Source organism: Heloderma suspectum, chromosome 2 (genome assembly GCF_057233095.1).
Source record: "Heloderma suspectum isolate Gila_16-S chromosome 2, 16-S_ref, whole genome shotgun sequence".
NCBI classification, from domain to species: Eukaryota; Metazoa; Chordata; class Lepidosauria; order Squamata; family Helodermatidae; genus Heloderma; species Heloderma suspectum.
Window position 1 is genome coordinate 404,275,269 of NC_139459.1, and position 25,044 is coordinate 404,300,312.

General features: G+C 50.4%; 1 protein-coding gene across 4 annotated transcripts; it reads right to left on the bottom strand.

Moving 5' to 3' along the window:
• Positions 1-954: 954 nt before the first annotated feature.
• On the bottom strand, positions 955-24,920 carry LOC146356708 (uncharacterized). Of its 4 annotated transcripts, none has more exons than XM_084831898.1 (6): positions 23,998-24,920; positions 12,064-12,342; positions 4,865-5,146; positions 4,194-4,307; positions 3,027-3,050; positions 955-1,953 (listed from the first exon to the last, which is right to left on the bottom strand). In XM_084831898.1, the coding sequence occupies exons 1-6, from the start codon at positions 24,662-24,664 to the stop codon at positions 1,679-1,681; spliced, it is 1,641 nt and encodes a 546-aa protein (XP_084688024.1). In that variant the 5' UTR covers positions 24,665-24,920; the 3' UTR covers positions 955-1,678. The 4 variants fall into 4 exon arrangements, with proteins under 4 accessions (XP_084688024.1, XP_084688025.1, XP_084688026.1 ...); XM_084831899.1 differs by having other exon boundaries at positions 955-1,957; XM_084831900.1 differs by lacking the exon at positions 12,064-12,342.
• Positions 24,921-25,044: the final 124 nt, after the last annotated feature.

The following is a 25,044-nucleotide window of genomic DNA, read 5'->3' on the forward strand; positions in this document are numbered from 1 at the left end:
CCAGAAATTATCTGGTTCTGACCAAGAGAAAAAAGTTAGTTTTTCCTAATTCCCCATGGTAGTCAACAGGAAGCATAAAGATTCATTTTCCCAAACCTTGACTCAGGTTTGGTGCTGAGCTGAAGTGGTCCGACTACAAATTGGCCTGAGCAGAAGCGGGATGTTTTCCAAAATGCTGAATCGGGGACTGAGTTGAAGTGGGGTTGGGGGTCAATGCACACTTCATATGTATGTATGTATGTATGTATGTAATCTATACACATACGCAAGCACACTGCATGCACGCCCCCCCCCCCCACACACACACACACTTCTTAGAGGTCCGCTTAGCCTCAGAGATGCATGCGCAAATTTGCGTTATGGGCCTGTGCCCCAGATCTCTTAAGAACCTAGCAGCACCCCGCCCCACACTCTCCAGGGGCCCTTGGGTTCCGATGAGACCCAAAGTCTTGAGCTGCGCCACATCCCCGATGGTATCTCGTCATTGTGGCCGCATATGCCTCCAGGAGGGTCAGAGGAAGCACTCCTCTCCGCACGGTTGCTGGGGGACAGGGGCAGGAGGGGCTCTCGCGCTCCTGTCCTGCTCGTGGGCTTCCCACAGGGGCATCTGGTTGGCTACCGTGGGAACAGAATGCTGGGCTAGAGTGTCCCTTGGTCTGATCCAGCATCAGGGCTCTGGTGATATGTGGTCATCTCAGGGAACAAGGGGACATAGTGAAACAAGTGACAGGACTTGCCCATAGGAAAACCGTGAATGCCCATAGGGAAAGTATGAATGTATGGGAATTGTAGTCAAAAACACCTGTGCAAAAGTGGATAGCGAGAGTGTGGGAAATTGCCTTGCCAGAGAAATTAATCCAGCACAGCAAAGTAGCGCATGGCTTGTCCAGTGCAGACGAGTCCGATGGGGTCCCTGTCCTCATGTGTGTCAATCAACCCTTGCCTCCTTTCCCCCTCCACCTACCCGTGTTTCCCTGTGGCAGAGTTCAGTGAGACAACATGACACGGAGGGTTAAAAGATTGTTTATTTGTAATATTATGGATTAAATCTATGTAGTACTTTAGACATGTCGCAACTGTGTAATGTTGTACTTTAGTTTGGGTTGTAATTTCTTTCTTCGTTTGTATAATGATGGAGAGGGAAAAGTCAGGAGGACACCAAGTTCCCCACCTGTGCTCTATGCTGACGGGCAGCTGCTCTCCAGGGGTTCACGCAGAGAGAGAGAGAGAGAGAGAGAGAGAGGCCTTGTCCAGCCCTGGCTTGAGATGCTGCTGGAGATTCAAACTGGGACATTGTGCATACAAAGCAAGGGCTGTACCACAGAGCTAGAGCCCCTCCCCTAACAGTACATGGATAATTTTTCAGTGCCGGTCAACTAAATCTTGTGATTTCCTGCTGCTCAAGATACAGGAAACAACCGTTTTAATTAGCAGTAAATCAACTTAGAGAGGAATCCGCTTGAACGTTTTAGTGATGCTTTTCAGAACGCCTAACATGACTGACAGATGCAGCAGTTCTGGGTGCATTGAGACACCTGACCTGAGAGTGAATCTCATTCCCATCTGGGAAGGGGGTCATCTGTACAGTTCTGCCTGGTGGGGAGGAGAATCTGACCAGTTTTCTGCTCCTGATCAGAAATCCAGGGAAGGATAAAGATCTTCTCAGCATGTGGCAGGATTAATCTGCCTCCCATCTCTCTCCCCTCCACCCCAGCAACCCAGAATCAAAGTTTAAAAAGTTGCAGGATGAAGCCCCCTCCCCTCCCCCAAACCCCCAAATTAGCAGAGGCCAGCCAGTGGGAGGTGGTGGCAGGAGGAGGTCCAGGCTGCAGATTCTCTTTTCTCTCTTCCTCCCTCCTCCGTTTTGCATCTTCCAAGGAATGCAGTAAAAGAAAGAGCTCCAGTGGCGATCCAAAGAGATGTTGTCCATGTTGGGACTCAGAGCTGGAAGGACTAGCTGACGAGTGGTGGGAGGGAGAAGGGAGGGGAGAAGAAAAGGAAACTGCACAGTAAAATGCGTAAATACATAGGAAACTACATATCTGGATGGTGTGCGAGAAGATGGTTGGGAATATTGACTTGCCCTGGGGCTCTCCCATTCACCCCTGGCCACTGTGGCCCCTCCCACCGCACCACCAACCCACTCAGAAGGGCTGACGGATGTCCCAGAATGTCATGCTGTGCAGGTCAGGGGGCTGCAGCCAAGCGAGGAGGACCCCCACGATGTCAGCCTCCTTGGGCGCTCTCCTGCTGACCCAAAGGTCATCATATTTTGACAATCCAGCTGTCAAGGGAGGCTCCAGAATAAAGTTCTCTGACTTCGAGTGATCAGCAAGTTTGATTTTATCCATTTAGGGCTTAACTGAGACCAGGGATGTATCTGCAACTTTGGAAGTGTTAACATAGCAACGCTAGGAAGGCTGTATGATCTCAACTTCTCGTGGATGTGAATTGTCACTGCGCATATCTTATATACATGAGAGTTTTGCTCATAGCAGCCCTTGCATTTCAGTACCTCTGGGCCTCACTGATTGGATTTCCCCCCTCTGTTTCCATATACATCTCTCAACTGCCTTATTATTAATCTGGCTTGTAATATTCATAACTGATCATGATGCTGCTCCTTTTTTATATTGTTCTTGTTGTAGTAGTTGCAATTGTTTTAACAGTGTTTTAAGTTGTGATTTTATTATTGTTATATGTAAACTGTAAGCGCTTTTAATATATTAAGCTGTATCTCAGTATTAAAAGCAAACAAACTGAGGATAGCCCTTCACACACCTGAGGAAGTGGGCTCTGCCCATAAACGGTTCTGCCACAATCAATCTGCAACTCTTTCAAGTGTCACAAGACTCTTGGTAGTTTCTGCTGCAAGAAACTCACAGGGCAGCGGCTTCTGGACACACTCTGGACACTGGCTTTGTGGGGCCATTTTAAAGCATTTGTCAGCCACTTGAGCAAAGTGATTTTGGAAAGGAAGGATAAAAATAAACACAGGGACTTGGGGAGTTGTGCAGTGATCTTACCTGCAGGTTGCTGGATGGGTGTTGCTAGAGAGAGAGAGAGGGAGAGAGAGGGAGAGAGAGGGAGAACGTTAAACCCATTTAAGGGCGGTGCTGTTTATTTGGATGACAACATCACCCCTCCTTCCCTCTACCATGAACTGCCCCACAAAGCACAAACCTCTCGTGCCTCTTTTCTCTGCGCAGCCAAAACCCGGTATTGTTGCAAAACAGGAACTGCCTTCTGGGCCCAGCAGCTGCACTGACCTCTACTCGAGGGGGATCTTTCCAAGCAACCCCTCTTCAGAGGCCCCCTGTTTTCCTGGAAGGTGGGCTGGCACTGAGGCACAAGGACCCCCTTCCTGGGGCCAGAAACTCCCGAGAACCAGCGCAGGGTCTGAGCAAGTGCCAGCATGTGGATTTGGGGGAGGGGAGGGGGCATAGCTCAGCGCTCCTTGGCATGCAGGAGGCCCACCCAGGTCCAGTCCTGACAGCTCCAGTGAAGAAAGAACGCCAGGAGGAGATGAGGGGAAAGATCCTTCTCTCTTCCCCCAGACCCCGGAGAGCCATGGCCAGTCAGAGCAGGCGGTAATAATGCTGAACATTTCAGTGGTGCTTTCAAGTGATCTAAACCTGACGACAGCAACCCTGTAAGGTATGCCAGTGTTACTGTACCCCATACTGCAGCTGGGGAGACTGAGGCTGAGAGAGAGCAGCTTGCCCAAGGCCACCTGGTGAGTTCACGGAAGAGGCGAGATTCAAACTGGGGGCTTCCCAATTCACCACTCAAGTGTCTTAGCCACTACACTAGGAGGAGGGCGGTCACTCTCCTTGGATCACAGAATCATAGAATAGCAGGGTTGGAAGGGGCCTACAAGGCCATCGAGTCCAACCCCCCCGCTCAATGCAGGAATCCAAGTCAGAGCATCCGCGACAAGTGGCTGTCCAGCCTCGTCTTGAACACCTCCAGTGTGGATCAGGCCCCAACCTTTTAAAAGGGTCCCATCCAGGTGGATCCTGGGGGAGCAGAAGCTGGGAGGTTCCTGGATAGCTTCTGCTGGGGGTGAAGAACGGGAGAGAGCAGGCAACCCCTACTCTAGTGTCCTTGATCCCCTTCCCACCAGGTCCCTCTGGTGCCACCAATCTCTCTCTCTCTCCCTCTCTCTCACACACACACACACACTTGATTACCTTTCCTGCTCTTCAGGTAGAGGGAGAGTCCCACGGCCACAAAGACCACGCCCAGCATGGCCCCCACCACCCCCGTCCACACTTTGTTCCTGGCAGAGTCCGAAGTCCGCGGCTCTGTGAAGGAGAAGCATCCTGTTTGTTTGTTTGTTTGTTTGTTTATTTATTTATTGCATTTATATCCCGCCTTTTTTCCTCTTGCAAGGAACCCAAGGCGGCTTACATTCTCCTCCTCCTCTCCATTTTATCCTCACAACAACAACCCTGTGAGGTAGGTTGGGCTGAGAGTGTGTGACTGGCCCAAAGTCACCCAGTGAGCTTCCATGGCCGAGTGGGGACTAGAACCCACATCTCCCAGCTCCCAGTCCAACACTCTCGCCACTACACCACACTGGCTCTCTAGAGACCCCAGTGGGAAGCCCACAAGCAGGACAGGAGCGCAGCAGCACCCTCCTGCCCATGTTCCCCAGCAACTGGTGTAGACAGGCTGCTACTAGAGTAGTTTACAGGCACAATGATTCCATGTGATCATCAACAAGGCGCAGCTCAAACCTTGGCTCCCACTACGAGTGTGGGGGCCTTTCTGCAGCCTGACCAGGGCAGACACAGGAATGGGGAATTCCTGTTTGCATGATTATGTCTCCTGGGGAAAGGGGGAGGGAGGGGGCTCATACCCCACTGCATGGTGATGGGTGTCTCCAGGCTGGCGTGCTCCACCTGGCAGGTGTAGATGTCTCCCAGCCCAGGCATCGTCTCCAGCATCACCTGGGTCTGGTACGTCCAGTCTCCATTCCGGAGCTCTTCGCCGTAGCCAACCCCTTCCTTCTCCTCCTGCCCGTTCTTCAGCCACTTGATCTCAATCTCCAAGGGGTAAAATCCTGTCACTGTGCAAAGCAGGAGGGTGTGGGGGGAGACAGGGTCTTCCTTGGTGGGGGAGATGGTGACTGTGGGCTTCGCTGGAAGGAAAGAAGAAGGACATTCATGACAGACACAGAGAAGCCGAGGCAGAACAAGAAAAGGAACACGTTATCCTGCTCCTGGCTGATTTCCTCAAATTAGGAGGGGGTAAAGTGGGGGGACCCCTTCATGGATCACTGCCTTGTTGTGGTAAGCTGGAGGTGGTCAAACATGAGATGGCAAGATTGAACATCGACATCTTGGGAATCAGCGAACTAAAATGGACAGGAATAGGTGAATTTAATTCAGGTGACCATCATATCTACTACTGTGGGCAAGAATCCCTTAGAAGAAATGGAGTAGCACTCATACTCAACAAAAGGGTGGGAAAAGCAGTACTGGGGTACAATCTCAGAAACAACAGAATGATCTCAGTACGAATCCAAGGCAAACCATTCAACATCACAGTAATTCAAGTCTATGCCCCAACCACTGAGGCCGAAGAAGCTGAGGTTGATCGGTTCTATGAAGACTTACAACACCTTCTAGAACTAACACCAACAAAAGATGTCCTCTTCATCATAGGGGATTGGAATGCTAAAGTAGGAAGTCAAGAAATCACCGGGATAACAGGCAGGTATGGCCTTGATGTACAAAATGAAGCAGGACAAAAGCTAATAGAGTTTACCAAGAGAACACGCTGATCATAGCAAACACTCTTTTCCAACAGCACAAGAGACGACTCTGCACATGGACATCACCAGATGGTCAATATCGAAATCAGATTGATTATGTCCTTTGCAGCCAAAGATGGGGAAGCTCTATACAGTCAGTCAAAACAAGATCTGGAGCTGACTCTGGCTCAGATCATGAGCTTCTTGTTGCAAAATTTCAGCTTAAATTGAAGAACGTTGGGAAAACCACTAAACCTTTCAGGTATGACCTCAATCATATCCCTTATGAATATACAGTGGAGGTGAGGAATAGATTTCACGGATTAGACCTGATAGACAGAGTGCCTGAGGAACTATGGACGGAGGTCCGTAACATTGTTCAGGAGGCAGCAACGAAATCCAAGGAAAAGAACTGCAAGAAAGCCAAGTGGCTGTCTGATGAGGCTTTACAAGTAGCTGAGGAAAGAAGGGAAGCAAAAAGCAAGGGAGAAAGGGGAAGATATACCCAACTGAATGCAGAGTTCCAGAGAATAGCAAGGAGAGACAAGAAGGCCTTCTTAAATGAACAATGCAAAGAAATGGAGGAAAACAACAGAATGGGAAAGACTAGAGATCTCTTCAAGGAAATCGGAGATCTCAAGGAAACGTTTTGTGCAAAGACGGGCATGATAAAGGACAAAGAAGGCAGGGACTTAACAGAAGCAGATGAGATTAAGAAGAGGTGGAAAGAATACACAGAAGAACTATACAGGAAAGATCTGAATGTCCCTGATAGCCATGATAGTGCGGTCACTGAACTTGAGCTGGACATCCTCGAGAGTGAAGTCAAGTGGGCCTTAGGAAGCATTAGTAACAACAAAGCTAGCGGAGATGACAGTCTTCCAGCTGAGCTGTTTAAAATCCTAAAAGATGATGCTGTTAAAGTGCTGCACTCAATATGCCAACAAATTTGGAACACTCAACAGTGGCCACAAGACTGGAAAAGGTCAGTTTACATTCCAATTCCAAAGAAGGGCAACGCCAAAGAGTGTTCAAACTACCGCACAATTGCGCAAAAGCTGGTTTGAAACTCAACATTAAAAAAACTAAGATCATGGCATCTGGCCCCATCACTTCCTGGCATATAGAAGGGGAAGAAATGGAAGCTGTGACAGATTTTATTTTCTTGGGCTCCAAGATCACCGCAGACGGTGACTGTAGCCATGAAATTAAAAGACGCTTGCTCCTTGGGAGGAATGCTATGGCAAACCTAGACAGCATAGTAAGAAGCAGAGACATCACCTTGCCGACAAAGGTCCGTCTAATCAAAGCTATGGTTTTTGCATTAGTAATGTATGGCTGTGAGAGCTGGACTCTAAGGAAGGCTGAGCGCCGAAGAACTGATGCTTTCGAACTGTGGGGCTGGAGAAGACTCTTACGAGTCCCCTGGACTGCAAGGAGGTCAAATCAGTCAATCCTAAAGGAAATCAACACTGAGTGCTCACTGGAAGGACAGAGACTGAAGCTGAAGCTCAAATATTTTGGCCACCTAATGCGAAGAGAAAACTCTCTGGAAAAGACCCTGATGCTGGGAAAGACTGAAGGCAAAAGGAGAAGGGGACGGCAGAGGATGAGATGGCTAGATAGCATCACCGATGCAATGAATATGAACTTGAGCACGCTCCGGGAGAGAGCACAGGACAGGAAGGCCTGGCGTGCTATGGTCCATGGGGTCACGAAGAGTCGGACATGACTGAATGACTGAACAACAACAAAAAGTGGGGGGAGCAGCCCTGTTGCTTTTTATGATTATGCCCCAGCTACTGGTTTTTGGAACGCTACTGAGTGGCTATGAGGGCTAAATCAGGTGGGACATGCAAGGAAATCTGCTCAATTTCTCCCTCTTCCTTCCCCAACCCCTTTTCCTTCTGTGTCATGTCTTTCTAGATCATGGGCCTGTGGGCCTGGGCTGCTTTGTTTTCTGGTTGATTGACAACGGCTCTGGGAGCCTTATATATCTATTCGCATGATCTTAAGATATTTGTCCTACCCTGTAATCTTATACATTCAAGCCCCACTGAGCTCAAAGGGCTGTATTTCAGTCATTAACAGTGCAATCACCACTCAGAAGTTAGTCCCACTGTGTTCAGCGGGGCTTACTCCCAGGAAAGTAGGTGCGGGATTGCTGGCTAAATGTCGATAATACCACAGTCCTTCTTTCTCTTCCAGAATTTACCTATGAAACTGTAAGATAAATTGCCAAAAGAAGGGCAGAGAAGATTATCCTGATTCATTTGGAAAAAGGAAAAAACCCTCCACGGATAAAGTAGGCAGTATTGCAGGAGGGCTCCAGCAAAGGAGATCATTACCTTGTCGTGGTGCTGGAGCTTGAGCACCTCAGTGATGTCATGAGCTAAACCGTGAAGGGACACCCAAGACGGGAAGGTCATGGCAGAGACGTCAGACTAAATACGATCCCTGGGGAAGGAAACGGCAACCTACCCCAGTATTCTTGCCATGAAAACTCAATGGATCAGTACAACCAGAGATATGTCGGTATACCATCGGAAGATGGGACTCCCAGGTTGGAAGATGGTCAAAATGCTACTGGGGAGGAACAGAGGATAAGTTCAGCTAGCCCCAGATGTGATGACGCAGCTAGCTCAAAGCCGAAAGGACGGCTAGCAGCCGATGGTGCTGATGGTGAACGACGAATCCGATGTTCTAAAGATCAACACACCATAGGAACCTGGAATGTAAGATCTATGAGCCAGGGCAAATTGGATGTGGTTATTGGGGAGATGTCAAGATTAAAGATAGACATTTTGGGTGTCAGTGAACTGAAATGGACTGGAATGGGACACTTCACATCAAATGACCACCAGATCTACTACTGTGGACAAGAGGACCACAGAAGAAATGGAGTAGCCTTCATAATTAAGAATAAAGTGGCTAAAGCAGTGCTTGGATACAATCCAAAAGATGACAGAATGATCTCAATTCGAATTCAGGGTAAGCCATTTAACATCACAGTGGTCCAAATATACGCCCCAACCACAGATGCTGAAGAAGCAGAAGTAGATCAGTTCTATGAGGATCTGCAGCACCTACTGGATAGTATGCCAAAAAAATGTTTTTTCACTGCAGGAGACTGGAATGGTGGGTAGTCAAATGACACCTGGAATTACAGGCAAGCATGGTCTGGGAGAACAAAATGAAGCGGAACATAGGCTGATAGAATTTTGCCAAGACAACTCACTGTGCATAACAAACACTCTCTTCCAACAACCTAAGTGACGACTTTATACATGGACTTCACCAGACAGTCGACACCGAAATCAGACTGACTACATCCTTTGTAGCCAAAGGTGGCGGACATCTATGCAGTTGGTGAAAACCAGACCTGGAGCTGATTGTAGTTCAGATCACGAACTTCTTATTGCACAATTTAGAATCAGACTCAAGAGAATAGGGAAGACCCACAGATCAGTCAGATATGAGCTCACTAATATTCCTCATGAATATGCAGTGGAGGTGAAGAATAGATTTAAGGGACTAGACCTAGTAGATAGGGTCCCAGAAGAACTATGGACAGAAGTTCGCAACATTGTTCAGGAGGCGGCAACAAAAAAGTCCCAAAGAAAAAGAAGACCAAGAAGGCGAGATGGCTGTCTGATGAGACACTGGAAGCAGCCCAAGAAAGAAGGAAAGCAAAAGGCAACAGTGCTAGGGGAAGATATGCCCAATTAAATGCAAAATTCCAGAGGTTAGCCAGAAGAGATAAGGAATTATTTTTAAACAGGCAATGTGCGAAAGCAGAAGAAGATAATAGAATAGGAAGGACAAGAGACCTCTTCCAGAAAATTAGAAACATTGGAGGTAAATTCCAGGCAAAAATGGGTATGATCAAAAACAAAGATGGCAAGGACCTAACAGAAGCAGAAGAGATCAAGAAAAGATGGCAAGAATATACGGAAGATCTGTATAGGAAGGATAATAATATCGGGGATAGATTTGACGGTGTGGTCAGTGAGCTAGAGCCAGACATCCTGAAGAGTGAGGTTGAATGGGCCTTAAGAAGCATTGCTAATAACAAGGCAGCAGGAGATGACGGTATCCCAGCTGAACTGTTTAAAATCTTGCAAGATGATGCTGTCAAGGTGATGCATGCCATATGCCAGCAAATTTGGAAAACACAAGAATGGCCACCAGATTGGAAAAGATCAACTTATATCCCCATACCAAAAAAGGGAAGCACCAAAGAATGTTCAAACTATCGAACAGTGGCACTTATTTCACATGCCAGGAAGGTAATGCTCAAGATCTTGCAAGGTAGACTCCAGCAATTCATGGAGTGAGAATTGCCAGATGTACAAGCTGGGTTTAGAAAAGGCAGAGGAACTAGAGACCAAATTGCCAATATCCGCTGGATAATGGAGAAAGCCAGGGAGTTTCAGAAAAACATCTATTTCTGTTTTATTGACTATTCTAAAGCCTCTGTGTGGATCATCACAAATTGTGGCAAGTTCTTGGTGGTATGGGGACGCCAAGTCAACTTGTCTGCCTCCTGAGGAATCCGTATAACGACCAAGTAGCAACGGTAAGAACAGACCACGGAACAACGGACTGGTTTAAGATTGGGAAAGGAGTACAGCAGGGTTGTATACTCTCACCCTACCTATTCAACCTGTACGCAGAAGACATCATGCGACGTGCTGGGCTTGATGAAGCCAAGGTTGGAGTTAAAATTGCTGGAAGAAACATTAACAATCTCCGATATGCAGATGATACCACTTTGATGGCTGAAAGCGAGGAGGAGCTGAGGAACCTTCTGACAAAGGTGAAAGAAGAAAGTGCAAAAGCTGGGTTGCAGTTCAACCTCAAAAAAACCAAGATTATGGCAACCAGCTTGATTGATAACTGGCAAATAGAGGGAGAAAACGTGGAGGCAGTGACAGACTTTGTCTTTCTAGGTGCAAAGATTACTGCAGACACTGACTGCAGCCAGGAAATCAGAACACGTTTACTTCGTGGGAGGAGAGCAATGACAAAACTGGATTAAATAGTGAAGAGCAGAGACAGCACACTGACAACAAAGGTCCGCATAGTGAAAGCAATGGTATTCCCTGTAGTAACCTATGGCTGCGAGAGCTGGACCATAAGGAAGGCTGAGCGAAGGACGATAGATGCTTTTGAACTGTGGTGCTGGAGGAAAATTCTGAGAGTGCCTTAGACTGCAAGAAGATCAAACCAGTCCATACTCCAGGAAATAAAGCCAGACTGCTCACTTGAGGGAAGGATATGAAAGGCAAAACTGAAGTACTTTGGCCACATCATGAGAAGACAAGATACCCTGGAGAAGATGCTGATGCTAGGGAAAGTGGAAGGCCAAAGGAAGAGGGGCCGACCAAGGGCAAGATGGATGGATGATATTCTGGAGGTGACGGACTTGACTTTGGGGGAGCTGGGGGTGGCGACGGCTGACAGGAAGCTCTGGCGTGGGCTGGTCCATGAAGTCACGAAGAGTCGGAAGCGACTGACCGAATAAACAACAATTGCAGGAGGGAAGATGAAAATGCAGGGCGCAATCAAAGTATGTTCAGAAAGAAGAAGGTGCAGAGCTCCCAGCGTTCCCTAGCCTGGCTCCCGATACCGTTGGGCTCTCTTCCTGTCTAAACGTGCCTGGGATTGTGCCCTGGATGTGCTGAACAAAGGGGTGTGTTATTGTGAAGAGTGCCTGGACAGGGTTCTTGAATGGATGAGCTACGGGGTTGACGTGTCCCATTCAGTGCATGTGTGGCGTGTGGAGACAGGCCCTTGCTCAGTCGCTCACTGTCATGCTCCAGCGGTGTTCGACCTGTGCACACGGATCGCTGGTCTGCGCCCTGGCCTAGTGTCAAGGAGCGCACCGCTGTCCCCACTGGGATGTCTTGGTGGCCAGAATCACCCCTGTTGTACTGGGACGTGGCTTCTTTACCTCTTCTTCTGGCTAGTTCATTTCTCATTAGAGATGCTTCATGCACGGGGGGGGGGGGATCTTTTCACATGCCTCTTTCGAAACGTGCGAAGCCCTTCCGGGCGGTGCTGCAGGAAAGAGACACCGCTGCCCTGCTGTTGCCACCATCACTGTTATGCACGGCGGCTGCGGTGGGGATGGAGTGTGGGGGGGGTCGCAGCTGGGGGGCCACGGGCGGGGCTCCGAGGGAGGGGCTGGGCTGCGGGAGGCCTGGGGAGGGGGCGGGGCGGCAGGAGGCCGAGGAAGCCAGTTCAGTGCGGGGGCTGCAGAGACGGGGGTCGCCCTCCCCCCTCCCGGACAGACTCACTTCTCCTCCCGACCACGCGCCCGCTCTGGGCCGTCACGTAGCTGTGCCGGCAGCGCTCCACCGCGGCCCGCGCGCCCTGCAGAAGCTCCCTCCGGCTGTTGAGGTCCTCGGCGTCGGGCTCCCCCAGCGGCGAGAGGGCCTCGAAGACCCCGCGGTGGCTGTCGAAGCGCACGAGCTCCTGCCGGTCGTAGACGTGCCTCTCGAGGAAGCGCGCCTGCGGCTGCCGGCCCGTCCCGTTGGCGAAGCGGCACTCGGCCTTGGCCTGGGCCAGGAGATGCCCTGGGGAGGGGCGGCGGGGGGGGAGGGAGAGGAGGGTCAGGGGGGAGAGCTCCCGGGAGGCCCCCTCGCCGCACACCGCCCTTGCAGGGGCTGCCGCTGCTTGTCCCGGTGCCGGAACTGGGGGCTGCGGGGGGAGGGGCGGGGGGGGCCGTCAGGGAGACCCCGCTGCCCCCCACGTCCACCAACTCTGAGCAATCCCTTTGTGGGGCAGGGGTCTGCCCGCCTGTCAGCGCCCTCAGCCCGTGGGGGGCGCCGCGGCGAGCACTCTTAGCCTAGAGGTTTTTAAACCGGAGACCGGCACACCTGTGGTTCAGGAAGGCAGGCCTGGGGTCGTCAGGGCGCCCCCGGACCAGAGGCAGCGAGCCGAGCGCGGCACGTGCCGGGAGCATGGCGGGAGGCGCTGCCGCGCGCGGGCCCTGCTGGTGGGTTCCGCGGGCAGCCGGGCGGCCGCAGTGTGAACGGAACGCCGGACTGGGCGCGCCGTGCGCCTGATCCAGCCTCGGGGCTCTTCAGGTATCCTCGTGTCCCGAAGCAGAAAACGGCCTCAAGAACTCCGGGCTTTTACTGCTGCTGCAACTCGGCAGAAGCAAAGCCCCTCCCGGGACTCAGGCGAGGGCAGGACCACCCTGGGCACCCTTGTCCTTCCTCTCGTGAGCCTCTCCCCCCCCCCCGGCCTCCCCTCCCCTCCCCTCCCCTCCCTCTGCTGCTTCCCCAGGGCCCAGTTCTGGACTGGAAGCTCCTTGGGGCAGGGACCTCCCCACTCATGCTCTGTGAAGCCCCAGGCACACTGACGACGGGACGGTGTGAAAGCCACAACCGGCCAGAAAGGGCCGTTAATTTAAAAAAAAAAAACCATGCCAAAAATAGTGGCAACTGTTAACATCCACAGCAAAATTACAATTTCTGTAATTGAGTGCTTCGATTCTGTTATATTACTGCATAGCCATTAAGGATGGCTTTTCAGTCTAACAATGTGTGGTTTCTCTGGACGTTTTATGGCTTATTATATCGATCCCATCCAGTCTGGTGGGCCTTGTGAGTTTGGTTGATTTGGCTGACTTGGAAGCTGCCGTTCCGGGCTGTTTTGCAGAAGATGGACTATGGCCTGGAACAGCACCTGAAACGTGGATTTCCTTGAATAGGGATTGTTGCAACCACATTCCAGTACACAGAAGTTTGCCTTTAATGCTTGGCCTTACTAAGTAGCATTTGACATCATCAGCTTAAATTTGTCTATTAAACCAACTATTTTGATCTAATTTACCCCAGAAGACAAGTCCAACATGTCTCCTGAATCTTTCCCTGTGTGTGTAAGTCAGATAGTGGAAAGTGAAATGGTTTGGGAAGCTTTAAACTTGAGCCTTTTAGGCTATGTACTCCCATTGGATTCAATACCGTATGTCAATCATAGATAATTTCAGTCAGTGTCCAATGTTTAGATTTGGTTGTTTTCACCATCTGGGAAACTGGCATTCCAGACCATTTTTCAAAAATATTTTAAGTTTCCTGCAGCAGATCTCAGAATGTGGTTCCTGAGGATGTGTTCTGAATTATTGCTGTGGGAGAATGTAGTTTGGCTAACTAGGAAATTTGCATTCTGAGCCATTTTCCCAAAATAATACTTATTGCCTGGAACAAATCCTAGAACCTGGTTTGTGTGGATGTTTTCCATCCAGTATGTGTCCCTGGCTATTTTGGTTGGGTTGGTTCACTCAGCAGTTGGTGTAACGGGCCATTTATTGCCTGGTACCAGAACGTGGTTTCCATGGAGGGTTTGTGGCTTCTTGCATCAGTCCCATACAGTTCTGTGTAGCTGGTGAACTTGCTTTGTTTGGCTCACTTGGAACTTATCGTTCCTGGTGGTTCTTAAAAATATGGCCTACACCTGCAACAAGTGCAAGTTGATCACGCTGCTGGAGGAAAAAGTAAGCGGACTGGAGCGGCGACTGTCGACCCTCCGGGGAATAAGAGAACACGAAGAGTTCTTGGACAGAATGGGGGAACTACAGCAGCAAAGTGAAGCCCAGAAGCTTGAAGAGCAACAGCAAGCTGAGGCAGAAGTGGGAAATGCTGAGGTGAGGAAAAATGGAGTAAAGGATACTCCTTGGAAAAGGGTGGCAGTTAGGAGAAGAAGAACTAGACGCCACTCTGCACCAGTGGAAGCAGTGGAGCTGTGGAACCGATTCCAGGTACTTGAGGATGAGACTGGAGGATGGCCTGCAGAGGAAGAATCACAGGGGAACCTGCATGAGAGCGAGCAAGAGGCTGAAGGCCAGTCAAGCAGAGGCAATGAAACCCAGGCTCACAACAAGAAGAAGAGAAGAATACTGTGTGGGAGACTCCTTGCTGTGTGGGATCGAAACCCATGTATGTCCCAAAGACCCATGGACTCTCCAGGTATGTTGTTGTCCGGGAGGATGGATTAGAGACTTGACTGAAGGGTTGCCTGCACTCATAAAGCCCACTGACAGGTATCCCTTTCTTCTCATCCATGTGGGAACAAATGATACCGCCAAGTGGAGCTACAAAGAAATCATGTCAGACTTTGAAGCTTTGGGAAGGAAACTCAAGAACTTTGGGGCCCAGATATTATTCTCATCCATCCTTCCAGTAGTTAGAAGAGGGATTGACAGGGAAAGAAAAACACTCCAGGTGAATTACTGGCTACGAAGGTGGTGCCAATGAGAGAGATTTGGATTCTGGGACCACGGGCTATACTTCCTGGGAGATGGGCTGTTGGCAAGGGACGGGTTGCACCTCACAGAGGATGGGAAGAATGTGTTTGGCCACAGCATGAAGAACGTCATCAGGAGGGCTTTACACTGAATGCTACGGGGAAGGGAGATGTAAAGTTGGGGGTAACAATGGACAAAGGCTCATGCACTGCAATTGAGAGAACAGCTCTAATAGCGCCCAATAATAGTCTTCAGACACATGTAGGAAGAGAGCCAGACAATGAAGCACATGGTCTTTGATGTCTATATACTAATGCCCAGAGTATGGGAAACAAACAGAACTAACTTGAACTCTTAATTTTTGATGTTTTTGTTCAGTCGTTAAGTCGTCTCCGACTCTCCGTGACCCCATGGACCATACCACGCCAGGCCTTCCTGTCCTCCGCTCTCTCCTGGAGCGTAATCAAGTCCATATTCATTGCATCAGTGATGCTATCTAGCCATCTCATCCTCTGCCGTCCCCTTCTCCTTTGGCCTTCAATCTTTCCCAGCATCAGGGTCTTTTCCAGGGAGTTTTCTCTTCGCATTAGGTGGCCAAAATATTTGAGCTTCAGCTTTACTATCTGTCCTTCCAATGAGCAGTCAGGGTTGATTTCCTTTAGGATTAACTGATTTGACCCTGTTTGGAACTGGAATGTAAACTGACCCTTTCCAGTCTTGTGGCCACTGCTGAGTGTTCCAAATTTGTTGGCATATTGAGTGCAGCACTTTAATAGCATCATCTTTTAGGAGGGAAATTATGACTTGATAGGTATACCTGAGACTTGGTGGGATGACTCTCCTGACAGGAATACAACAATTGACGGATGTAACTTGTTCAAAAAGAACAGGAGGAACAGAAAGGGAGGCGGGGTTGCACTGTATGTGAAAAATACATATATCTGCACAGAAATACAGGAGGATGAGCTTGGTAGCCCCATCGAGAGCATCTGGATCAAAATAAGTGGAGCAAAGAATAAAAGGAACATGGTGGTCGGAGTCTACTACCGGCCACCCAATCAAGGAGAAGATGAGAATGAAACTTTTGAAAAGCAAATAGCCAATGTTTTAAGGAAGCATGATGTAGTAGTAATGGGGGACTTCAATTTCCCCGATATTTGTTGGGAGCCAAATTCTGCAAAACATGGCCCCTCCAGGAAATTCCTGACTTGTGTGGCAGATAACTTCCTGCTACAGAAAGTGGAGGAAGGAACTAGAGGATCGGCTATCCTTGACTTGATCCTAACCAACAGAGAGGACTTAGTGCATAAAGTAGCAGTTACAGGAACTCTGGGGGAAAGCGACCATGTTGTACTTGAGTTCTTGGTTCTAAGGGAAGCAAAAGCCTAGCGTAGTCAACCGCGTACCCTGGATTTTAGGAAAGCTGATTTTAATCAACTCAGAACAATGATCAGTAAGGTCCCATGGCAAGCGATGCTAATGAGAAAAGGAGTCCAAGATGGGTGAGAGCTTTTAAAAAAGGAAATTCTCAAGGCACAATTACAAACACTTCCAACAAGAAGAAAAGGCGGAAGACAACAGAAGAAGCCAATGTGGCTTCACGAAAAGCTTAGAGATGATCTGAAATCAAAAAAGGACACATATAGGAAGTGGAAAGAAGGCCAAGCAACAAAGGAAGAGTACAGCCAGGTAGCACAGAATTGCAGGGATGGCGTCAGGAAGGCTAAAGCTGAGAACAAGCTGAGGTTAGCGAGGGGCAGGATTGCAGCTTGAGAGCGATAGGCATATAGTCAAGGAACACCTAATCACTTTGAATGAGTTCATATCTCCAGGACCAGATGAACTGCATCCTAGAGTAATCAAGGAACTGGCAGAAGAAATCTCAGAGCCACTGTCTGTTCTCTTGGAAAAATCATGGAGGACGGGTGAAGTGCCAGATGACTGGAGGAGGGCTAATGTTGTCCCTATCTTCAAAAACGGTAAAAAGGAGGAACCTGGGAACTACAGACCAGTCAGTCTGACATCAATCCCAGGGAACATTCTGGAGCAGATTATCAAGCAATCCATCTGGAAGCACCTTGAAAACAATGCAGTGATTACTCAAAGCCAACACGGATTTGTGAAGAACAAATCCTGCCAGACGAATCTGATCTCATTTTTGGATCATAAAATAGAATCATAGAATAGTAGGGTTGGAAGGGGCCTACAAGGCCATCGAGTCCAACCCCCAAGTAACCTCCCTTGTGGACTGTGGGAACGCTGTAGACATAATATACCTCGACTTCAGCAAAGCTTTTGACAAAGTGCCCCACAATATCCTGATGAACAAACTAGCTCAAAGTGGGCTAGGTGAAACAACTAATACGTTGATATAGGTGGATAATAGGTGGATATAACTACAGACCAGTCAGTCTGACATCAATCCCTGAGAAAATTCTGGAGCAGATGATAAAGCAATCCATCTGTAAGCACCTTGAAAACAATGCAGTGAGTACTCGAAGCCATCATGGATTTGTCAAAAACAAGTCCTGCCAGACAAATCTGATCTCAGTTTTCCATCAAATAACCTCCCTTGTAGACCGTGGGAATGCTGTAGACATCATATACCTCAGCAGAGGATGAGATGGCTAGATAGCATCACTGATGCAATGAATATGAACTTGAGCACACTCTGGGAGAGAGCGGAGGACAGGAAGGCCTGGCGTGCTATGGTCCATGGGGTCACGAAGAGTCGGACACGACTTAACGACTGAACAACAACAATACACTGGCCGAGATGGTATCCATCCTAGAGTTCTCAAAGACCTCAAATATGAAATTGCTGATCTTCTAACCAAAACATCCAACATGTCCCCAAGATCAGCCTCAGTACCAGAGGACTGAAAGATGGCCAATGTAACACTAATTTTTCAAAAGAGATCCAAGGTGGATCTGGGAAATTACAGGACTGTTAGCTTAACAGCTGGTCTGGGTAAATTTGTTGAAAGCATTATTAAAGATAAAATTCATAAGCATATAGAAGGAAAAGCCCTGCTGAAAAAGAATCAACAAGGCTTCCACAAAGGTAAGAAAAACGCGGAAGACAACAGGAGAAGCAAATGTGGCTTCACAAAAAGCTTAGAGATGACCTGAAAACAACAACAAAAAAGGACACGTATAGGAAGTGGAAGGAAGGCCAAGCTACAAAGGAAGAATACAGGCAGATAGCACAGAATTGCAGGGGTGGCATCAGGAAGGCTAAAGCTGAGAATGAGCTGAGGTTAGCGAGGGATGCTAAAAACAACAAAAAGCCTTTCTTCAGCTATGTGCATAGTAAAAGGCAGAAGAAAGAAATGGTTGTTCAGCTATTAAATAAGGATGGCAAAATGATAACAGATGACAAAGAAAAGGCAGAGGTGCTCAATTCCTACTTTGGCTCAGTCTTCTCCCAAAAGAGGGTCTATGACCCCCCTGGCAAAGGCGAAGTACAGGCTGAAGGGGCAGGATTGCAGCTTGAGATCGATAGGCATATGGTCAAGGAACACCTAATTACTTTGAATGAGTTCAAATCTCCAGGGCCAGATGAACTGCATCCTAGAGTAATAAAGGAACTGGCAGAAGAACTCTCAGAACCGCTGTCTATTCTCTTTGAGAAATCATGGAGGATGGGGGAAGTGCCAGATGACTGGAGGAGGGCTAACGTTGTCCCTATCTTCAAAAAGGGCAAAAAGGAGGAGCCTGGGAAGTACCGACCAGTCAGTCTGACATCAATCCCTGGGAACATTCCGGATCAGATTCTAAAGCAATCCATCTGTAAGCACCTTGACAACAATGCAGTGATGACTCGAAGCCAACATGGATTTGTTCTTGACAAATCTGCCAGACAAATCTGATTTCATTTTTTGATCAGGTCACCTCCCTTGTGGACTGTGGGAATGCTGTGGACATAACATACCTTGACTTCAGCAAAGCTTTCGACAAAGTGCCCCATGATCTCCTGATGAGCAAACTAGCTCAAAGTGGGCTAGATGAAACAACGTTCCGGTGGGTCCACAGTTGGCTACAGAATCGGACACCAAGAGTGCTTATCAATGGGACCTTCTCAAACTGGGGAGAGGCAACGAGTGGGGTACCGCAGGGCTCAGTCCTGGGCCCAGTGCTCTTCAACATTTCTATGAATGACTTGGAGGAGGAGGTGCAGGGAATGCTGATCAAATCTGCAGATGACACAAAATGGGGTGGGACAGCTAATATTTTGGAAGACAGAAACAAAATTCAAAGTGATCTTGAGAGACTGGAGCGCTGGGCAGAAAACAACAGAATGACATTTAATAGGGATAAATGCCAAGTTCTGCACCTAGGAAAAAGTAATCAAAGGCACAGTTACAAAATGGGGGATACGTGGCTCAACAACACTACAAGCGAGAAGGATCTTGGAATTGTTGGTGATCACAAGCTGAATATGAGCCAACAATGTGATGTGGCTGCAAAAAAGGCAAATGCTCTTTTGGGCTGCATGAATAGAAGCATAGCTTCCAAATCCCAGGAAGTACTAGTTCCCCTCTACTCAGCACTGGTTAGGCCTCATCTGGAGTACTGTGTCCAGTTCTGGGCACCGCACGTTAAGAAGGATGCCGACAAACTGGAGAGGGTTCAGAGGAGGGTAACAAAGATGATCAGAGGACTGGAAACCAAGCCCGATGAAAAGAGACTGAAAGAACAGGGCATGTTTAGCCTTGAGAAAAGAAGACTGAGGGGAGATAGGATAGCAGTCTTCAAGTCCTTGAAAGGTTGTCCCAGAAAGGAAGGCCAGGATCTCTTCTCGATCATCCCAGAGTGCAGGACACAGAATAATGGGCTCAAGTGACAGGAAGCCGGATTCCGGCTGAGAATCAGGAAAAAATTCCTGACTGTTAGAGCAATACGACACTGGAACCCATTCCCTAGGGAGGTGGTGGGCTCTCCCACACTGGAGGCATTCAAGACGAGGCTGGACAGCCACCCGTCAGGGATGCTCCGACTTGGATTCCTGCATTGAGCAGGGAGTTGGACTCGATGGCCTTGTAGGCCCCTTCCAACCCTACTATTCTATGATTCTATGACTATTCCTCTGATCAGAGACTGGAATAAGGTTTCTGCTGAGGTTCAACGGCTTATTCCATTCCTCCCATGGAGTCACGTCTGAGTGGTGGATTTGGTGGATTTGGCTTGCTTGGAAGGTGCCGTTCCGGGCTATTTTTTTTAATATGGACTATTGCATGTAACAGCAAAAAAATATTCTCCCCAAGTGCCTCTAACACAGGCCACTGTGTGGGGTATGGTGGGTCTTTTTTTTTTTAAATAAAGGGGCCATTCTAGCCTGTTTCGTTCTGGCTTTTACGCATCCCCTTATGATGCAGGATATGTGGGTGGGGGGCAGTATCCAACTAGTGTTTCCCCCCGACACACATGACAGAACGTCATGCATTACTCTCCATGGGGTTGGGGACACTAGTTGGGAACCCTCCGGAGTAGACTGTGGGCTATGGGGCGGGGGGGCTGCAGGGAAGAGGAGAGGAAGGAAAATGCAACACTAACGACATGAGAAGAGCCCTGATGCTGGATCAGACCAAAGCCCTTTCTAGTCCAGCATCCTGTTCACACAGTAGCTGGCCAGATGCCCCACAGGCAGAGCAGGAGAGGAATCGCCCCCTCCTGCCCACCTTCCCCTGCATGCTGCTTCTGAAATGGGAGGCAGCAAATAGCCATGATGACTAGTGGCCACTGCTGAGCTTCTCCTCCATGCTTTGACTAACCCCCCTTTCAAGCCATATCATCCCATATTTTTACTTATTTCCTTAAACTTTTTTAATGCACCTTTTAGGGAAAACCTTTATCTCTCCCTCTCTCTGTGTGTATAGATACGTTATAAATAATCTTACACAATGCAACCCAAATCAACCAGCAGCAGCAGAAAAACCCAACACAGACAGAAGTCCTGATGGACCCTCGCCTCCCCAGCCTGCCCCAACCTGGTGCCCTCCTGGTGTTTTGGACTACAACTCCCAGTATCCCTGACCATTGGCCATCCCGGCTGGGGATGATGGGAGTTGAAGTCTGGAGGGCCCCAGTAGGGCAAGGAAGCACGCGGCAGCATGAAGGGAGAGGCAATAAGAAAACACATTAAGAATAAGTGACTGGCGCCCTCAACTAGTGTCCGTCCTTCTCCAAAGAGCAAAAATAATCCCTGTTTGACATTCAGCCTCGGATGAATAAATGTCTGCTGCAACTCTCTCTTGCTGCTGCATTTTTGTCCTGCTAATTCTCCCCCGCAAGCTTTGTTCCTGGGTGTGCTCAATCCGTTCCCAAGAGATATGTTACTGTAAATGGAACAGGAGGCATCCACATATTTAAAAAACAAAATAGTGTCCTTATCAATCCAAGCTCATGCATGGTTAAAAAGTTGCACAGCTGTTTGAAACTTAATTTTGGGTTATATAAACTTTATTGTTAGCATTAGTATCATTTTATTTACTCCTTTTTGTCACCCCTTTTAGATATAATGTGCCTTTAGGAAGTGAGAGTCTGGAGCTGTGAATGGCCAGACCCTTGTCCTCCTCTTGCAAATATGCCCCCATCGTTTGAACCTTTTATTTAAAAAGCAAACTCATAAAGCTGATCTGCACAGTCTTAGCTGAGATGGGCGGGGGGGGGGGGCTGTCATGACTGCATCACCCTTAAAACTCCTGTTGCCTGAACAATTGGGCTTTCCGCCAGGTCAGCGTGCGCAGGATTGCAGCCTTAGCTGCCTTCCCGAGGTCTCTGTAAATTTAATCTCATTTAAATTTAATCTCTCTTTTAATTCATTGCTTCCTTAGTATTATATACCATCCAACTGACAAATGCCATCACGGCTATTAAGAATCGCTTGATGCATCTCATCTTTGTGCATGGGTGTCCCTGCGTGCGCATCATAAGCAGCCGTGCAATGCACACATGGTCACTTTTCACACTTGGGTGGCTTGTTTTGAACTATTTATAGCATTTTGTCAGAATCCTGTTTTTTCGACCACAGCTACTCATAACTTTATGTGATTACATTTATATTCCACCTTTTTGTCCAGGAACTAAAGGTGGTGTACAAATCCTCTCCCCACCCCCATTTTTATCATCACAACAACCCTGTGAGGTGGGTCAGGCTGAGAGGTTGTGATTGGGCCAAAGGGATCCCAGGAGCTTCATGGGGAAGCTGGAATTTGGGCCTGACATCTGAGGAGTGTGTGATAGTGTGTGCATGGGGAGGCGGGGGCGCACAGAGCACAGCCAGGGCGGGCAGATTTTCTGGTTCCCCTCAGGCAGCAAAATGTCTTGGGTGGCCCTGGACAGATCCCTCCAAGGACCAGTTTGAGTAGACCTTATTCCATGATTCCTTCTCTTGCGGGGCAGAAGGGGAAGGTGCCCAGAACGTCGCTCCCTCTCCCCACAGAAAAATAATGCAGCAGCAGAGGGAGGAGTCCTCCCCGCCCCGCCTTGCTCAGGTCCCCTTTTATGCGAAAACATTTCATTCCTGTTTTGCTTTTGAACACTGAAAGTCCATGGAGGACGAAGATTCTGCCTGCAGCCCAGGGCTTGATTTGGACTTGGGAGGGGGCTGAGGGGGCTGCCAGTGAAGCAGGGGGGCTGTGCTGCAAGCTGAGGCTCTTTTGTAAGAGGAGCTTTGGCTGAGGGTCCCAACCAGCCTCCGTCCCAGCAGTGGACTACACTGCAGGGCTGCCCTATCCCCTTCTCTCATGGCCACAGGCCCCTCCATTCTGGAAGACGTATAATAACACTGGTCTGCACTGCAGAGTTGTCCTCCCCGACTCTGTCCCCCAACCTGCAGTGTAAGGAAAACAGCACTGGACAACACTGCAGGGTTGATGTAAGTTACTCCCTCAGCCTGCAATCAAGACATAACACAACAATTCAGGCCCAAAAATACCGGCCCTGACACCACCCCATCCGAGGGCCGTGGAGTGGGGAGGGGGGTTGAGCAGTGCCTTCCCAGGACCACCACCGGCAGACCCTGCAGGGGGGTCCCCTCCTCCAACCCTCAACTCCTCCACTCTGGACTCTACACATATGGGGAGGGGGGGAGTTTGGAAGGGCAGCAACAGGGAGAAGGGCTGGGCCACCATCCCTTTCCTGGCAGGGCTCTTCTGCCCTTAAGAGCTGCGGGCCAGGCAGAAGTTCCACAGGTGCAGACGTCCCTCATCACTGCAGCTCCCTGCTGGGACTGCTGGGTGCAGGCTGGGCTCCTGCCCGTCCCCCTGGCTGCTCAAGGGCTCTCGGCTGATGCCAGGGCAGGCGGTGAGCGTGGGCGGAAGAGCCTCTCCCCACGTCTGGTGAGCTTTGCTCAAGAGGAGGCTGCCAAGCGGGGAGCCCAGAGGGGGGCAGACGATGGGAGGGGCTGGTTCGGTCCACCCCACCCATCCCTGCTTCTCTCTGGGGAGGCCCCCCCACCTCGTGAAGGCAGCAAAGCCCTTCTGCCCGTCGGGAGGGGAAAGGGCGGCTGGAAGTGGCTCTGTGAGCACGCGGGGGCCACGTGGGGGCCACGCTTGGAGAAAGGGGGAGAACTAGACAGACCTTCTTGGCCGGATCCAGCAAGGACAGTGTGCTCAGTGCGCCGTTTCAGCGCAGACGCCACCAGCTCCTCCCTGCCCCCGTCCTGCCCTGCTCTGTTCTTCCTCTTTCACCCTCCCCCCGCCCCCGCTCCAAAGGGTCCTGCTTGGGGGCGACAGACCCTCCAGTGCCCGACTCCTCTCGAGGCAGCTCCAGAGGCAATGGGCGGAGGCAGAAGTGGGGGGCTGGCTGAGGATCCCGGGGGCCCCGCTTCGCCTTTCCACCCACCCCTCCCTGGGCCCCTCTTGCCCCCTTTTCTCTCCCCAGGGACCACCTGCCTTTGGGCCTAAGGGGTCCCATTGGGATGGTGAGGGGCATCGGGAGGGGTCTGTCTCCACCCCCCTTCGCCCCCCTCCCTTACCTGGGGGCGCCTTCCTCCCTCCAGCCCCAGGGACCAAGGACGGCCCCAGCAGCAGCACCATCGTCACCAGGGGAGCCCAGGCCGGCCCCATGGCTGCAGCCCCACAAGGACGGGAGAGAAATCTGCTTCCAGCCCCAGAGGGAAACTTTGGGGTCTGTGATGGGGGGCAGCGATGTTTCTCCTTAGTCCCGGAGGGGGCGGGAGACGCACCAGTGAGAATTCGCCCCTCAGCCGCGTCATCCGTCTCCGGCAGAAGCGCGGCCGGTTCGCCCTGTATGAGAAGGTTTGCTGGAGGGGGGGCAGAGAGGCTCCGCGTCTCTCTCGCCCTCTGTGTCTGGGCTGGGGGGGGAGGGTTAAGGAGCCCCCCCGGTTCCTCCTCCTTCCAGGCCGGGGGGCTGCAGCCGAGGGGCTCCAGGAGGCAGCCGCGTCTCGAGCGGAGCGTCAGTCGGCCGGCTGGTCCGATGGGCTTTGGCGACGAGCAGCCCGGAGATGCCGGGCGGGACGTGTGGCCTGGGATTGGGGCCGTGCTGGGCGTGGGAGGAGGAGGGGGCTGCTCTCCCGATGGGGCCGGGCTCCCCCCGCTCCTTGAGGGGTCTGGCAGGCAGGCAGGCCGCTCTTCCCCTGCAGACCCCCGCAGACCCCCGAATCTGCTCTGGGGGCCTGTCATGGGAGACCTTCAGTGGGTTTCACCCGCGTGTTCCATGCCCAAAGCAGGACACGTGGAACGCCTGGCCCAGAGAGGCGGGGGGGGGGCTTGGCGGTGGTTCATTTTTGACCCCCCCACACACCCCGAGCGAGTCTGTCCCGCCCGCAGGAGTCTGAGAGGTTCAGGGCCGCCTGGAAAGACCCGTTCGAGGGACGGATTTGCAAGGCGAGGCCTTCCCTGCCAGCACCCGATGACCAGGGCCGGCCCGGAGCCTGCGATTGGCGCAGCTCAAGTCTCGACTCATGAAAGTCCCCGCGAAACAGAAACCTCGACAGACAGGCACGCAGGGGCCGCATCCGGTGACCAGCCGGGCCTGGAAAGCCCCGGCGCAGAGCCAGCGT

Coding starts and splice junctions, on each gene's coding strand:
- LOC146356708 (XM_084831898.1), bottom strand. CDS start 24,664: ATGACAGGCCCCCAGAGCAGATTCGGGGGTCTGCGGGGGTCTGCAGGG. Junction 4,308..4,864: donor ACCCATCACCATGCAGTGGG/GTATGAGCCCCC, acceptor TCTCCTTCACAG/AGCCGCGGACTTCGGACTCT. Junction 3,051..4,193: donor CTACCTGAAGAGCAGGAAAG/GTAATCAAGTGT, acceptor CTCTCTCTCTAG/CAACACCCATCCAGCAACCT.